Source organism: Tachypleus tridentatus, chromosome 8, assembly GCF_004210375.1.
Source record: "Tachypleus tridentatus isolate NWPU-2018 chromosome 8, ASM421037v1, whole genome shotgun sequence".
Lineage (NCBI taxonomy): Eukaryota > Metazoa > Arthropoda > Merostomata > Xiphosura > Limulidae > Tachypleus > Tachypleus tridentatus.
Genome location: NC_134832.1, coordinates 155,540,353 through 155,556,098, shown reverse-complemented (window position 1 = coordinate 155,556,098; position 15,746 = coordinate 155,540,353). Strand labels below are relative to the sequence as shown.

The 15,746-nt window shown below is 34.5% G+C and overlaps 1 protein-coding gene across 1 annotated transcript in view; it reads right to left on the bottom strand.

The window, feature by feature from the left end:
* LOC143224052 (atrial natriuretic peptide receptor 1-like) overlaps positions 1 to 15,112 on the bottom strand; it is a 41,496-nt gene extending 26,384 nt beyond the window's left edge. The window contains exons 1-7 of the mRNA XM_076452514.1: positions 15,006 to 15,112; positions 11,271 to 11,403; positions 9,072 to 9,143; positions 8,335 to 8,412; positions 5,066 to 5,170; positions 2,530 to 2,601; positions 898 to 1,048 (exon numbers count right to left, since the gene is read on the bottom strand). Coding sequence (XP_076308629.1) covers positions 898 to 1,048; positions 2,530 to 2,601; positions 5,066 to 5,170; positions 8,335 to 8,412; positions 9,072 to 9,143; positions 11,271 to 11,403; positions 15,006 to 15,112 — 718 coding nt within the window. The remainder of the gene's footprint in view (positions 1 to 897; positions 1,049 to 2,529; positions 2,602 to 5,065; positions 5,171 to 8,334; positions 8,413 to 9,071; positions 9,144 to 11,270; positions 11,404 to 15,005) is intronic.
* Positions 15,113 to 15,746: the final 634 nt, after the last annotated feature.

Genomic DNA, 15,746 nt, shown 5'->3' with positions numbered 1-15,746 from the left:
GTATGTCAATAACTCTGGATAACAAAAAAGATGAAACTGAGGTAGTGGTATATCAATAATCCTGGATAAAAAAAAGAAGATGAAACTGGAGTAGTGGTATGTCAATAATCCTGGATAAACAAAAAGATGAAACTGGAGTTATATATATCAATAACTCTGGATAAAATTAGTGTTACAATACCAACTAGAGTCAGTAGTACAATACTTACTGAGGTTGGTGACAATATACTCACTAAGTTTAGTGTTAGAATACCAACTAGAGTCAGTGGTACAATACTTACTAAGGTTAGTGTTTGAATAGTTATTAAGGTTAGTGTTAGAATACCAACTAGAGTCAGTGGTACAATACTTACTGAGGTTGGTGACAATATACTTACTAAGGTTAGTGTTAGAATACCAACTAGAGTCAGTGGTACAATACTTACTGAGGTTGGTGACAATATACTTACTAAGGTTAGTGTTAGAATACCAACTAGAGCCAGTGGTACAATACTTACTGATGTTGGTGACAATATACTTACTAAGGTTAGTGTTAGAATACCAACTAGAGCCAGTGATACAATATTTACTGATGTTGGTGACAATATACTTACTAAAATTAGTGTTAGAATACCAACTGGAGTCAGTGGTACAATACTTACTGAGGTTGGTGACAATATACTTACCAAATTTAGTGTTAGAATACCAACTAGAGTCAGTGGTACAATACTTACTGAGGTTGGTGACAATATACTTACTAAATTTAGTGTTAGAATACCAACTAGAGTCAGTGGTACAATACTTACTGATGTTGGTAACAATATACTTACTAAGATTAGTGTTAGAATACCAACTAGAGCCAGTGGTACATTATTTACTAGGGTTGGAGATAGAATATTGACTCAACTCTACACTTACTAGGGTTAATGAAGGCTTGTCTCTGCTGGTTCCACAGAGAGCGCAATCCAAATTCCGTTAACTTGACAACAAATCTAGTGTCAATTAAACAGTTTTTTGAACGTAGCCTGCCGTGGTATAGAATTCCACTCTGATGTATAAAGAGTAAACCCTAAAACAACAGAACCTTCAATGTTATACTGCATATATTCTGTTTTGAAGATTATTTATAGGGTTAGAGCGAGATTCTTTCCAATAAAAATAACGTGTTGAAATTAATAATTTTATTTATTTATTTCCTATTCATGTTTTTTGAATGAGGTGTGGTATTAAATAATTAATATATTTTGATTATTTACCCATTTTCATTTGTATCTTAAGATATTTTAATTAGTTACTGATTTTGCTACTGTCTTTAGTTGCTGTTCGGTTTACAACAGTTCGTGCTACACTGTTATGTTTATTTTAACTCTGTCTTTACTGGTATCTGTCTTGTAAACAACAGTTCGTGCTACACTGCGCTGTTGATTTTAACTCTGTATTGGTATCTGTCTTGTAAACAATAGTTTGTGCTTTACTGTGCTGTTGATTTTAACTCTGTCTGTACTGGTATCTCTCTTGTAAACAACAGTTCGTGCTACACTATGCTGTTGATTTTAACTCTGTAATGGTATCTGTCTTGTAAACAACAGTTCGTGCTACACTGTGCTGTTGATTTTAACTCTGTCTGTACTGGTATCTGTCTTGTAAACAACAGTTCGTGCTACACTGTGCTGTTAATTTAACCTTGTAATGGTATCTGTCTTGTAAACAACAGTTCGTGCTACACTGTGCTGTTGATTTTAACTCTGTCTGTACTGGTATCTGTCTTGTAAACAACAGTTCGTGCTACACTGTGCTGTTAATTTAACCTTGTAATGGTATCTGTCTTGTAAACAACAGTTCGTGCTACACTGTGCTGTTGATTTTAACTCTGTCTGTACTGGTATCTGTCTTGTAAACAACAGTTCGTGCTACACTGTGCTGTTAATTTAACCTTGTAATGGTATCTGTCTTGTAAACAACAGTTCGTGCTACACTGTGCTGTTAATTTAACCTTGTAATGGTATCTGTCTTGTAAACAACAGTTCGTGCTACACTGTGCTGTTGATTTTAACTCTGTCTGTACTGGTATCTGTCTTGTAAACAACAGTTCGTGCTACACTGTGCTGTTAATTTAACCTTGTAATGGCATCTGTCTTGTAAACAACAGTTCGTGCTACACTGTGCTGTTGATTTTAACTCTGTACTGGTATCTGTCTTGTGAACAACAGTTCGTGCTACACTGTGCTGTTGATTTTAACACTGTACTGACAAGCAGTCTTCTTTACGTATTCGCAAATACAGTTTATGTTGCTCTGTTCTGCTGTCTTCTTTATGTATTGACAAATACAGTTTATGTTGCTCTATTCTGCTGTCTTCTTTATGTATTCACAAATGCAGTTCATGTTGCTGTCTTCTTTTCGAGTTGGTGACGAACTAACACAGAGCCTACGTTTGGAAACATATGGTTTAAACACCTACATAAGTGGTAAACAAACTTTGTCCTAAACAGTTTATAATACCTTCACAATGTTAAGACACATTGTGAACTACACAGTTTATAAAGCTTACCTCCACAATGTCACTTATGATGGAGAATCTGAAAGGCCAGTCAATCTTCATGCTATCGTTACTTAAGAGGTCCTGTCAGTAAAACTTAGAGATTATGTTTCAAACCAAGCTTTCACTACCCGTTATATATAAACACAATTCTTTTTTAACAGAAATAGTACCATGCTCAACATGAATATAAAATCATATATGTAATATTTTACTGACACACGAATTTTTAGAGAAATAAATAGGAAAACAACAAAAATTAAATACAAATTAAAAAGACTAAAATACAGACATTTCATATCTGTTTGTGCTTTCTCCCCTTTTACGTAATAATGTTGAAAAGGAATTTATTAAAATAAACAGTTAGGCCTTCGTAAAATATCTTTACCGTTGAGATCACTACTTCAAGATCAGCACTGTTTCTAGGTTTATAACCTTTTACAACACTGTTTCTAGATTTATAACCTTCAAGATCAGCACTGTTTCTAGGTTTATAGCCTTCAAGATCAGCACTGTTTCTAGGTTTATAGCCTTTTACAGCACTGTTTCTAGGTTTATAGCCTTTTAGAGCACTATTTCTAGGCTTATAGCCTTTTCACAGCACTGTTTCTAGACTTATAACCTTTTTACAACACTGTTTCTAGATTTATAGCCTTTATACAGCATTATTTTTAGGTTCATAACCTTATTACAGCACTCTTTCTAGGTTTACAACCGTTTAACCACACTGTTTATATGTTTATAGCTTTTTTTATACAACATTGTTCTAGGTTTATAACCTTTTTTCAAAGCTACTTCCAGGCTTATAGCCTTTTCTACAACACTGCTTCAAGATTAGACACTAACAATTATCATTGTCTTATAACACTTGTTTGGAACGTTCATTATTGTAGAACGTTGACTCAGAGCTAACATATATTTAAAAAAACACAATTACACAATAATGATTGAAGATCAACCATTTTTATAACAGACATTGTTTTAGGACACTAATTAAAGAATACTATTATTGTACAACAGTAGTCAAGAGTAGTAATTGTTTCATTGTTTTTGAATATTGACACAAGACTCTCACTGTTTACAATACTGGTTCGAGACTAGTGTTACAAAGTTCTTAAACACTTTTACTGTTTACAATACTGTTCTAGACAAATGCTACTCATTACTTGTTGAATACTGATGTTATACAATACTGGTTCTATACTAATGCTACTCATTACTTGTTGAATACTGATGTTATACAATACTGGTTCTATACTAATGCTACTCTTTACTTGTTGAATACTGATGTTATACAATACTGTTCTAGACAAATGCTACTCATTACTTGTTGAATACTGATGTTATACAATACTGGTTCTATACTAATGCTACTCATTACTTGTTGAATACTGATGTTATACAATACTGTTCTATACTAATACTACTCATTACTTGTTGAATACTGATGTTATACAATACTAGTTCTATACTAATGCTACTCATTACTTGTTGAATACTGATGTTATACAATACTGGTTCTATACTAATGCTACTCATTACTTGTTGCATACTGATGTTATTCATTACTGTTCTATACAAATGCTACTCATTACTTGTTGAATACTGATGTTATACAATACTGTTCTAGACAAATGCTACTCATTACTTGTTGAATACTGATGTTAATCATTACTGTTCTATACAAATGCTACTCATTACTTGTTGAATACTGATGTTATACAATACTGTTCTATACAAATGCTACTCATTACTTGTTGAATACTGATGTTATACAATACTGGTTCTACACTAATGCTGTTCATTAGTTGTTGAATACTTATGTTGTTCAATACTGGTTCTATACTAATGCTACTCATTACTTGTTGAATACTGATGTTATACAATATTGGTTCTATACTAATGCTACTCATTACTTGTTGAATACTGATGTTACACAATACTGTTCTATACTAATGCTACTCATTACTTGTTGAATACTGATGTTATACAATACTGGTTCTATACTAATGCTACTCATTACTTGTTGAATACTGATGTTACACAATACTGTTCTATACTAATGCTACTCATTACTTGTTGAATACTAATGTTATACAATACTGGTTCTATACTAATGCTACTCATTACTTGTTGAATACTGATGTTATACAATACTGGTTCTATACTAATGCTACTCATTACTTGTTTAATACTGATGTTATACAATACTGGTTCTAAACTAATGCTACTCATTATTGGTTCAATACGGATGTTATAAAATACTGGTTCTAGACTAATGCTACTCATTATTGGTTCAATATTGATGTTATACAATACTGGTTCAATACTGTTGTTATACAACATTTTCAGGATTTGTATGTAAAGAAAAAAGGCTTAACACACTCCTACTCTTACATAAACATTACCGAGAGAAATGCTTAAATGTATGTTTAGGACGTTGATAGACTGATGTAACACATTCGAACTGAAAGGTCATTCAGGTTAGAGCAAGTTTATTAAAAGAATTAAGACCTGTTTCGTCTCTGGTATTGTGTCTTAAACTTACCCGTAGCGTCCCCCTGGAGCAGTGTTCCGTTAGCAGTGAAACGTTAGGTTCTTCAGGACACAGGCCAATAAATCGTACCAAATTTTCGTGAGTTATATCTCTTACCTAACGAGAAACAGTGGAAATGAATATGTTTTGAGTATTTACTAGATTTATATTTGCTTAAGTTAATAAGGAATCGACATTGTAAGGTCACGCTGTGGTCAGATCGTTACAAACTAGGAGGAATTAAAAGGTAAAATATAAATAATGTGAAAACTCTCGCCAATACAAACCTGTCACCAACAGAGGGTGTTGTTTAAGAAAAGAGATTTTTCTGTCTTTTAAAAACTTAAATATCTTCAATTACAACGATAAACATGTAAAAATATCCACACCAAAGTAAACAATCACTTTTGTTATGTGTGAAAGGCAAATATAGCAACTAACACATGATATGAGGCATTAAATCTTTGTGTTAAATTTATCTATTCAATCTACATGTTTTCCTAACCTCACAGGCATGATATATTAAAGTAGGACTTCTGTATAAAAATAAAGCATTCACTTAGATCAAAACTGTTAAGTCAGAGAAAAGTATTCACTTAGATCAAAACCGACCTTTCCAATCCTGATTGTTACTTTGGCTCGCAAGCAACAAAGAAATGAAATTGTGTGTTTTAAAAGTAGTAAATATTAATAATATATTATTGCATATATCAGTATGGTATTTGAAAAACCCACCAGTGTCTGCTTTCCTGGGAGTTTTGGAAATGGATAGTACTAAAAATATTAAATCTTGACGTTACTGTTTTGCGACTATAGCTAATGGATGGTTTCACAAAATGTGTTAACAGGAGACATAACTACTATTATTTTTGTCTCTGACTGTTTGGCATTCAGTCGTAAACTTCAGATGCCTATCTTACCCTGGAAAATAAAGGTTTTATAAGGTATATATTTGTATGATATATTTGAAGGGCAGATAAGGGGTTTTGTATACATGGCCAAAAGAATGTGGACACGCGATCATCACACCCATATGTGCTTGTTGACCATCTCGTTCCAAAACCATGGGTATTATTATGGAGTTGGTCCCCCTCTGCTGCTATAATAGCCTCCACTCTTCTGGGAAAGCTTTTCACTAGATTTTGTAACATGGCTGCGGTGATTTGCTCCTATTCAGCCACAAGGGCATTAGTGAGGTCGGGCACTGATGTCGGGCGAAAAAACCTGGCTAGCAGTTAGCTTTCCAATTCATCCCAAAGGTGTTCGATGGGATTGAGGTCAGGGCTCTGTGCAGGCCAGTCAAGTTCTTCCACACCAACCTCGTCAAACCATGTCTTTATGGACCTTGCATTTTGCACGGGGGCATTCTCATGCTGAAACAAAAAGGGTCTTCCCAAGCTGTTGTCACAAAGCACTCAATTCTCTAGAATGTCATTGTATACTGTAGCATTAAGATCTCCCTTCACTGGAACTAAAGAGCCTAGAGCCCAAACCATGAAAAACAGCTCCAGACCATTGTTCCTCCACCACAAAACTTTACATTTGGCACTATGCATTCAGGTAAGCAGCGTTCTCCTGGCATCCGCCAAACCCATATTCGTCCGCCAGACTGCCAGATAGCAAAGCGTGATTCATCACTCCACAAAACATGTTTCCACTGCTCCAGAGTCCAATGGCGGTGTGCTTTACACCACTCCAGCCGATGCTTGGCATTGCGCATGGTGGTCTTTGGTTTGTATGCAGCTGCTCGACCATGGAAACCCATTTCATAAAGCTACCGACGAACAGCTCTTGTGTTGACGCTGCTTCCAGAGGCAGTTTGAAACTCGGTAGTGAGTGTTACAACTGTGGACAGAAAATGTTTACGCGCTTCAGCACTCGGCGGTCCCGTTTTGTAAGTATTGAGTGGTCTACCGCTTCGTAGTTGAGCTGTTGGTGTCCTAGACGTTTTCACTTCACAATAATAGCACTTACAATTGATCGGGGTAGCTCTAGCAGGGCGAAAATTTGACGAATTGACTTGTTGGAAAGGTGACATCCTGTGACAGTGCCAAGTTCAAAGTCACTGAGCTCTTCAGTACGACCCATTCTACTGCAAATGTTTGTCTATGGAGATTGCGTGGCTGTATACTTGATGCTATACACCTATTAGAAATGAGTGTGGCTGAAATAGTCGAACCCACAAATTAGAAGGGGTGTCTGCATACTTTTGGCCATGTAATGTTTATTTAAAGGCAAATAAAGGGTTTTGTAAGGCATATATTTGACCGATGTACTTGAATGCTTTGTTTATTTGTTTTTGAATTTCGCGTAAAGCTACACGAGTGCTATCTGCACCAGCCTTCCCTAATTTAGCATTGTAAAACTAGAGGGAAGGCAGCTAGTCATCACCACCCACGCCACCTCTTGGGCTACTTTTTTTTTACCGACGAATCGCGGGATGGTTGTCACTTTATAATACTCTCACGGCTGAAACGGCAAAAATGTTTTATGTGAAGGGGATTCAAACTTGCGACCCTAAGATTATAAGTCGAGCACCCTAACCATTTGGTCATGGCTGGCCCTTAGTTAAAGAGTTTTGTAAGATATATATTTGAAGGCAGATAAACTGTAAAGTTTAAAGAATGTTGGAATACATATTACATTCGCTAACTAGAAATTGTCCCGAAATAATCTTTATTTTTTTATTATTCTGAATATCATCTCGCTGGAGTTCCTTTGTAATCTGATTACACATATTATAACATTACTGGTGCCCTATTTAAAGGTTTACCGCTGTACCACATGCACAGATGATTGCCCTAGCAAGTGAAACAATAAACTACCTAGAGGTGTTTTCTTATATCAAAGCCACTTTAGGCTATCTGCTGAGTCTACCGAGGGGAATCGAACCCTTTCTTTTAGCCTTGTAAATCCGTAGACGTACCACTGTACCAGCGGGGGAACTACCTAGAGTTAATCCTTTTAAACTCGGAAACACAGATCTCGTTCAGAAATATTCCACATTCGGTCCACAGATGACACTCCAAGTAAATACCTGTTTATTGTAAAATATTGGAGTTTATTTTCTATTGTTTTAAATATTTAGTTTCAAATGTCCAACTTTCTTTTGCTCATCATTATTATATCCCTACATTTATTTCAATATAATTATATATAAATATGACGTTGTTTACTTATTATATTTAAAAGCGGGAAAATAAAAATATTTCACAAAACGCTAAGTTATCCGTTACAATTACGTTTTATACATTCGAATATCGAAGATTTCTCAAACTTACTTGTTTCAGCTGGAGTAAAATGTTTCTCGTCACGATCAGTCGTTTAACGTCCAGAAACGTCACAGACACGTGCATTCCCTGAGACATTAGTCAAAACTGAATTAGTTTTAAACTCGAAATATTTAACGATATATATTTAATTTCTCACCCTATGGTAGATCTTACATGCAAACAGTGATTTAAAATATATTCGAAATATGTGTATATAAGAATTAGAAACAAATAACTTTTAATTTTATATGTTTTTTCTTCCCAAATAATGATTGAAGTATGTGAAAATATATGTAGTTACTCTATTATTATGTTATGATTTTATAGAATATTTGTCAGTTTCAATACGCAAAACGTTTAATGTTTTAACTTGTTATTCTTCAACGATAACCTTAAGGGCTTTTAACGTTAATATCCGGAGTTTGAATCCCAATGGTGGGCAAAGTACAAGTATGCCTTGTCATTTAACAACGAAGAAACTCAACCAGTTAAAATTCTTAAACTTTGTGTCTCAAGAAGACAGATTATCTTCCAACTCTCTAAGTTGTGTAATGATATGAAACAGTTAAAATGTGAAATATTTATAGATTAATTAAACTCCACGCTATTATTAAGGTTGTTTTTTATTTAGTGTAAGCCTTTAGAATGGACTGTCTATTTGCCCACCACGGGATATCTAATTCCGAATTTTTCCGCCGTAAATCCGTAAATTTAGCGCTGACCACCAGGGCACTCAGTGGTGTTACCTTGTACGTTCCAACACAACGTTCCTGTAAGGCACGATCACCCATGTTTTTCTGAGCGCCCTCTTCCCGGTCCTGTAGAATCAAAATTTATATTTACTTTTATATTGGCACTTGGGTTCTTTACATTTCAAGACTCTGATATGACTGGAATGTCTGTAGGCCCCAACACCAAAATATAAAAGTATTTAGTACATAGAACTAAATATAAAAATAATTATATAATCTAGCTGCTATATATGACTAACTTTAACATATCATTAAATAATAAACATAAATTTGTAATATCTACGAATTTAACTTAAACTTATAAAGAATGTAAAAAAACTCAAGCGTACAGTTTCTAGAATCCTACTGCTTAAATTAGAAATTAATTAAATGATGCGAGGCTAAAACATATTGGAGTTTGAATCAAACCTTCAGAAGACGAAAAAAAAAAAAAACGATATTTGCACGAGTTGGACATTAAACCAGTAAAACGTGCCGAGTTCAACGAGATAAATCATTTTAGAAAAATATTTGATGCATCTGTATATAAAACACACCAGACATCTGTGATGATGGTAGATCGAAAGAGAAATATTCCAAACAACAAGATGTTTACTTAATTTAATGTATGTTGATGGTTCAAAGAACAAGATGTCTACTTATTTCAATGTTCGTCGATGGTTCAAACAACAAGATGTCTACTTATTTCAATGTATGTCGATGATTCAAAGAACAGGATGTCTACTTAATTCAATGTTCGTCGATAGCTCAAACAACAAGATGTCTACTTATTTCAATGTATGTCGATGATTCAAAGAACAAGATGTCTACTTAATTCAATGTTCGTCGATAGCTCAAACAACAAGATGTCTACTTATTTCAATGTTCGTCGATAGCTCAAACAACAAGATGTCTACTTATTTCAATGTATGTCGATAGCTCAAACAACAAGATGTCTACTTAATTCAATGTTCGTCGATGGTTCAAACAAGAAGATGTCTACCTAATTCAATGTATGACGATGGTTTACATTTGGCAAACGAATCGATCTCGTACATAAAGATTAAAAGGACATTAATTTGAGATTTGCTATAAAGAAGAAGGTAAATTAACACAGCTTTTAGAAATCAACCAAACTTCCAACAAACTAAAATTATTATTGTTGAAACAAAATGCTATTACCAACGTAACATTATAAATATATATACAAATAAAACAAAAACAGGCGTATAAGAAATAAAATTGCGATAGGACTTAAATTAATGTATCATATATATGTATATACATTGGTATATTTATAGTAACACGTCACGCTGCAGAATTCGTGTTATAAATGAAGTGTTTGTGTGTCGGAAGTAGTTGGGAATATTATAGTGTGTGTGTACCAGTTCTAATGATGTTAAATCTACGATTTTGTCCAACACATTTCTTGTCTTTTGGAAAACTGTTTCACCAACTTAAGCGTTGTAAAGTATGTAAGTAAAGAATATAATAAGATACATAGAACAACACATTAGCTCCTGCAGAAAGTACATAAAACAATAAATTAGCTCCTACAGAAAATACATGAATTGTTTATTTTTGTTTTGAATTTCACGCAAAGATACAAGAGGATTCTCTGCGCTAGCCGTCCATAACTTAGCAGTGTAAGACTGGAAGGAAGGCAGTCATCACCACCCACCTTCAACTCTTGGGCTACTTTTTTACCAACGAATAGTGTGATTGACCGACACATTATAACGCCCCTACGGCTGAAAGTGTGAGCATGCTTGGTGCGACGAGGCTTCGAACCCACGGCCCTCGGAAAACGAGTCGAATGCCTTAACCACCTGGCTATGCCGGCCCCGAAAATACATGAAACAATACATCAGTTCTTACAGAAAATACATTAGCTCCTGCAAAAAATATTTAAAAGAATACGCTAGCTCGTACAGAAAATGCTTAAAATAATACATTAGCTCTTGTAGTAAATTCACAAAATAATACGCTAGATGTTCATTTGTGTAAAGACTGAGTCTCTAAAAAATTGAAGTTTCTTGTGAAATAATTAAACTGATTTGTCGAAATTTTTCATGGATGAAATTAGATAAGTTAATCATTACATGTGAACAGGACTGTATTTACTATTTATTAAGTCATCCCACAGTACGTAATCATTAAATACTTTAAGTAAATTTCGACTTTTATTTTAATACAAGTTTTATTTATTCTAACCGGAGGTTTTGTGGAGCTACTTTCGCTGGACCCGATACTTGTAGCAGACCGGACTCCTGTTCTTTCAATGATCACATTTTCCCACTTAATTCGCCACCAGTGACTCGCCAGGTCTGCTTCAAATCTAAACCGTCTTCGGAAGTGAAACCCAGTTTCAAAATTAATAGTACACTAATACATGAAATACCTATACACTAATACATGTATTACCTATACACTAATACATGTAATACCTATACATTAATACATCCACACACCTTGTTTACTTTACCTGTATACTACTACATCCACACAACTTGTTTACTTTACCTGTATACTACTACATTCACACAACTTGTTTACTTTACCTGTATACTACTACATTCACACAACTTGTTTACTTTACCTGTATACTACTACATCCACACACCTTGCTTACTTTATCTGTATACTACTACATCCACACACCTTGTTTACTTTACCTGTATACTACTACATCCACACACCTTGCTTACTTTATCTGTATACTACTACATCCACACACCTTGCTTACTTTACCTGTATACTACTACATCCACACACCTTGTTTACTTTACCTGTATACTACTACATCCACACACCTTGTTTACTTTACCTGTATACTACTACATTCACACAACTTGTTTACTTTACCTGTATACTACTACATCCACACACCTTGTTTACTTTACCTGTATACTACTACATCCACACACCTTGTTTACTTTACCTGTATACTACTACATCCACACACCTTGCTTACTTTACCTGTATACTACTACATCCACACACCTTGCTTACTTTACCTGTATACTACTAGATCCACACACCTTGTTTACTTTACCTGTATACTACTACATCAACACACCTTGTTTACTTTACCTGTATACTACTACATCCACACACCTTGTTTACTTTACCTGTATACTACTACATTTACACACCTTGTTTACTTTAACTGTATACTACTACATCCACACACCTTGTTTACTTTACCTGTATACTACTAAATCCACACACCTTGTTTACTTTACCTGTATACTACTACATCAACACACCTTGTTTACTTTACCTGTATACTACTACACCAACACACCTTGTTTACTTTACCTGTATACTACTACATCCACACACCTTGTTTACTTTACCTGTATACTACTACATTTACACACCTTGTTTACTTTTAACTGTGTATACTACTACATCCACACACCTTGTTTACTTTTACCTGTATACTACTAAATCCACACACCTTGTTTACTTTACCTGTATACTACTACATCCACACAACTTGTTTACTTTACCTGTATACAACTACATCCACACACCTTGCTTACTTTACCTGTATACTACTACATCCACACACCTTGCTTACTTTATCTGTATACTACTACATCCACACACCTTGCTTATTTTACCTGTATACTACTAGATCCACACACCTTGTTTACTTTACCTGTATACTACTACATCAACACACCTTGTTTACTTTACCTGTATACTACTACATCCACACACCTTGTTTACTTTACCTGTATACTACTACATTTACACACCTTGTTTACTTTAACTGTATACTACTACATCCACACACCTTGTTTACTTTACCTGTATACTACTAAATCCACATACCTTGTTTACTTTACCTGTATACTACTACATCAACACACCTTGTTTACTTTACCTGTATACTACTACATCAACACACCTTGTTTACTTTACCTGTATACTACTACATCCACACACCTTGTTTACTTTACCTGTATACTACTACATTTACACACCTTGTTTACTTTAACTGTATACTACTACATCCACACACCTTGTTTACTTTACCTGTATACTACTAAATCCACACACCTTGTTTACTTTACCTGTATACTACTACATCCACACAACTTGTTTACTTTACCTGTATACAACTACATCCACACACCTTGCTTACTTTACCTGTATACTACTACATCAACACACCTTGTTTACTTTACCTGTATACTACTAAATCCACACACCTTGTTTACTTTACCTGTATACTACTACATCCACACAACTTGTTTACTTTACCTGTATACTACTACATCCACACACCTTGCTTACTTTACCTGTATACTACTAGATCCACACACCTTGTTTACTTTACCTGTATACTACTACATCAACACACCTTGTTTACTTTACCTGTATACTACTACATCCACACACCTTGTTTACTTTACCTGTATACTACTACATTTACACACCTTGTTTACTTTAACTGTATACTACTACATCCACACACCTTGTTTACTTTACCTGTATACTACTAAATCCACACACCTTGTTTACTTTACCTGTATACTACTACATCAACACACCTTGTTTACTTTACCTGTATACTACTACATCAACACACCTTGTTTACTTTACCTGTATACTACTACATCCACACACCTTGTTTACTTTACCTGTATACTACTACATTTACACACCTTGTTTACTTTAACTGTATACTACTACATCCACACACCTTGTTTACTTTACCTGTATACTACTAAATCCACACACCTTAGTTACTTTACCTGTATACTACTACATCCACACACCTTAGTTACTTTACCTGTATACTACTACATCCACACACCTTAGTTACTTTACCTGTATACTACTACATCCACACACCTTAGTTACTTTATATGTACGCTGATACAGTTACACGATCCTTCTCTAAATTACATGTACAGTTATCACGCAACACATCTTTTCTAAGTTACATGTTCAGTTATCACCCAACACATCTTCTCTAAGTTACATGTGCAGTTATCACCCAACACATATTTTCTAAGTTACATGTACAGTCATCACCCAACACATATTTTCTAAGTTACATGTTCAGTTATCACCCAACACATCTTTTCTAAGTTACATGTGCAGTTATCACCCAACACATATTTTCTAAGTTACATGTACAGTCATCACCCAACACATATTTTCTAAGTTACATGTACAGTCATCACCCAACACATATTTTCTAAGTTACATGTACAGTTATCACCCAACACATCTTTTCTAAGTTACATGTACGGTTATCACCCAACACATCTTTTCTAAGTTACATGTACAGTTATCACCCAACACATCTTTTCTAAGTTACATGTACAGTTATCACCCAACACATCTTTTCTAAGTTACATGTACAGTTATCACCCAACACATCTTTTCTAAGTTACATGTACAGTTATCACCCAACACATCTTTTCTAAGTTACATGTACAGTTATCACCCAACACATCTTTTCTAAGTTACATGTACAGTTATCGCCCAACACCTCTTTTCTAGGTTATATGTGCAATTGTAATTTGAGCATCTGTTTGTTACATATACAGTTATAACTCAACAAATCTTTTCTATGTTACATACACAGTTATAATCCAACACATCTTTTTATGTTACATACACAGTTATAATCCAACACGTTTTTATGTTACATATACAGTTATAACCCACCACGTCTTTTCTATGTTATATATACAGTTAGAACCCAGCACGTCTTTTCTATGTTATATATACAGTTAGAACCCAGCACGTCTTTTCTATGTTATATATACAGCTATAATTTGAGACACCAACATGTTACGTCTACAATTGTAACTCAACACAAATTTTTCAATGATCTTCAAAGAAGACATTTATGTGGTTTCTACCACCAGCCTCGTTGTCTCAACAAACAATTTGTAATAGATGATCAAATATCATACATACCTATAGACGAAAAGACCAGCGATCATTCCCATCAATGTGATAGCTGCTGCTACAATCAGTGACGATGCATACGATGGAAATGGCTCTAAATAATGAATAAAAATCATGTTTCACAAAGTAAGTTAAACTTCACTAGTACTTTATATGTAATTAGTTACTCACTCTTTCTTGTTATACTAGTGATCTTCTTGAAATGTTGAAAACACCGAGTGTATTAGTTCTTTGTTCAGTAACGTACTTTAGAACCAGACCTTGAAAGTTACGTGTAGAAAACATTGAACTGGTGACTATCTCACATCCCATGTGTGGTTAGAGAAGTATATACATATCGGACATTTCTCTCATCTCTCAGTTCTCTGAATAATGCACTATATCCTCTCATATGTACAGTATCTTGACATATGTACTAAACCCTCTCACATGTAAAGTATACTAACATATGTACCAAACCCTCTCACATGTAAAGTATATTGATACATGTACTACACCCTCTCACATGTACAGTATACTGACATATGTACTACACCCTCTCACATGTAAAGTATACTGACATATGTACCACACAATCTCATATGTAAAGTATATTGATACATGTACTACACCCTCTCACATGTAAAGTATACTGACATATGTACCACACCCTCTCACATGTAAAGTATATTGACATATGTACCACACACTCTCACATGTAAAGTATACTGATATATGTACTACACCTTCTCATATGTACAGTATCTTGTC